This window comes from Austrofundulus limnaeus, unplaced genomic scaffold (genome assembly GCF_001266775.1).
Source record: "Austrofundulus limnaeus strain Quisiro unplaced genomic scaffold, Austrofundulus_limnaeus-1.0 Scaffold717, whole genome shotgun sequence".
Classification (NCBI taxonomy): Eukaryota; Metazoa; Chordata; class Actinopteri; order Cyprinodontiformes; family Rivulidae; genus Austrofundulus; species Austrofundulus limnaeus.
In genome coordinates, this window is record NW_013953119.1 from 12,125 (window position 1) to 14,885 (window position 2,761).

The window sequence follows — 2,761 nt, forward strand, 5'->3', positions numbered from 1 at the left end:
TGTGTGTGTGTGTGTGTGTGTGTGTGTGTGTGTGTGTGTGTGTGTGTGTGTGTGTGTGTGTGTGTGTCAACATACTTGGCCAATAAATCTGATTCTAATATAAAGACATGCTTAAAATGTATAATTATATTGATTTTGTTTTATTTCACAGGGGCAATTATTTGATGGAATATTGTTTGTTTATTTGTGTGTTTAATTTTGAATGAACAGGCTCTCCAGTAGGTGACCACAGTATCTTATCATGGTCACTGAAGACTGTGGTTTGACTACTATAAGAACCTCTCTGTAGTAGTTTATTATTGGATATTTTTAAACACCACAGATAAATAAATACACTCACACACATGTATGGGCAGAAACAGTTTCCCTCTTGTACCTTGGGTGGCAGGTGATAACAGTAACGCAGTGTTTGTACATTTTTCATGTGATTGTTTCTTCATTACATATTTAACATGTCTGGATAAAGCCCAGAACATACATACTGTTTTTGTTCCAATTGTTTAATTAATTTTAGCAGTCATTATGTGTGGCCTAATTGAATGTTTAATTACTTATTTCAGGTCTTGTAATATTCCCACAGGATCTGACAGTTGCAGCATATCTTTGAGCAGTGGGGGGCAGCAGAGAGTTGACCGTTGAGCAGTGGGGGGCAGCAGAGAGTTGACCGTTGACCAGTGGGGGGCAGCAGAGAGTCGACCGTCGCTGTTGTGTCTGTTAATGTTTACACGAAGAAGAACAGAGCTGCAGAAAGAAACACAGCTAGGTACAGAACAGGGTTTCGTAAGTAAAACTAATTAAATGACAACATTCATGTGGCTAGAAGTAAATCCTGTGTATTTAGTGTTGACAGTTCAAATACAAGCTGCGGTATTTTCACACAGACAGAAGAGTAGCATCGATATAAAGCTGCAGTAGCTTTTAGCTGCTGTGTTGTTTGGATTGAAGCTAATCTTTTTTTAGCTGCGGAGCAGATTAACTCAGGTCAGTTTGTACTCAGTGTGTAGCTGTTTGTAGCTGTGTGTGTGTGGATATTTACCGACCTGTCAAACGGTGTCTCCAAAGCAGAGAAACGGGTTTTAGGTTAGCTGGCTATGCTAATGCTAGCTAGGAGCACAACGGATTGTGTATTTAAATCCACTAAACGTCATTATAACTAGTTTTATTTGCATCAAGTGTTGAGTCTTTGCTGTGTGTGTATACGGACAGTCACTTAGCCATGGTTTAAATAAATCAGAGTAAGAAAGCATGGTGATGCTAGCTGGTTAGCTACGGTTAGCTAGTTAGCTGTGTGTTTCTCATGATTGTGTTATTGTTTATAACATTAGCTTTCATAAGCTAACAGCTACTTGTGTTTGTTCTTTTTATTTTCTTATTTTATTTAAAAATACTCATTATTTTATTATACTCAGGATAATATTAGGAGACAGGATGTATAAAATACATAAACTGTAAAATATAAAGGTTAGGGATGAGAAAAACCTTTAAAAAAAAGAAGTAAAAACATTAAAATAAGTTTCTGCTGTTTCTAAAACAACAGGTAGTTCAGACTGAAGAAATAAAAGTAAATTTTACAGAAAATGTTTAAATTTATTCAGTAAAGTTTGCTGAAAACAAGCTGAAAAAGCAGCTAAATAATAAAATAAATAAAGTTGAGCTAAAAGGTTTGTGTATTTTTTGATTTTCATTTTTAAAAACAGATTAATAAACAAAAAGTGATTTAACACAGTCCTCATCAACGTGTTATAGGTGCAGCTGGTTGAATACTAACAGGCAGCTGCCTGTAAATAATGAGTATAATAAAATGAGTAAAATCAAAATACACAGCTTTTTAAAACCATCAGGTTTTGTAACTGAATGTGTGCAACATGGAAATCTTTACACAACAATGTTTAATCAGTCAGACGTGTCCTTAAACAGGATGTTTTCTGATGTTGAATAGTTTAAACTACTAACCAGCTTACTAGTTAAAACTAGTAAATTTGTGTGTAACCATTAAATATTTAAGTTTTATACTTGAATAGTATCTGCAAGAATAACATTGTTTGGTTCAGTTCACAGCTTTAACAATAAAGATCAAACAGTTTTAGTCATTTTAATAATAAACAGGATGAGGGACAGTTTGTTAATTTATCACTCAAATCTCAGATATTTGATTGGTTTTATGGAATATGATTTTATAAATATATAAAATACACTTTCCACATGTGTTTGGTTACATATTTTAAGTTGAAACAATCAGCTGTTATGAGTTTTCTCCAGCAGAGGGCGCTGCTGTGTTATTAACAGTTCATCATCTTACCTGCTCCAGATGTTGAACATCACCAACCCTAACCTTCCTGTGAGGTCACAACTTCACTTCCTGCTGGTTTAACTTTAAAAAGTTTAAGTTTCTGCTAAAATGCCTAAAGTAATCTTTTCTTTTAACTGCTCCTTTAAACTAACATCATTTTATGATCAGAAAAGATTGAGACTGTAGCCAAATATGAGCTCTCATGATTTTTGTTGTGTTTGCTCAGTAAATGTGGTGTGAATGACTTTCAGCTACCACCACGACAAATGTAACACAATTTATCAGTAAGAGTGACACAGGTGTCGCTACAGCAGACATGTTTATTCAACTGACTCCTGAAAGGAAACAGGTTATTTTCTCAAAGTTTTCTTTAAACCAGTGTTTCCCAAAGTTGGGGTCGGGACCCAAAGTGGGGTCCTGAAACATCAAGGTGGGGTCCTGAAAAGATTTTCAGAATTAATTACATTTTTG

The 2,761-nt window shown here is 34.8% G+C and overlaps 1 protein-coding gene across 1 annotated transcript in view; it reads left to right on the top strand.

The window, feature by feature from the left end:
• Window positions 1-691: 691 nt before the first annotated feature.
• The window catches only part of hmg20a (high mobility group 20A), a gene marked incomplete in the record, with an annotated part of 12,132 nt that continues 10,062 nt past the window's right edge, over window positions 692-2,761 (top strand). The window contains 1 exon segment of the mRNA XM_014028081.1: window positions 692-780. Coding sequence (XP_013883535.1) covers window positions 718-780 — 63 coding nt within the window.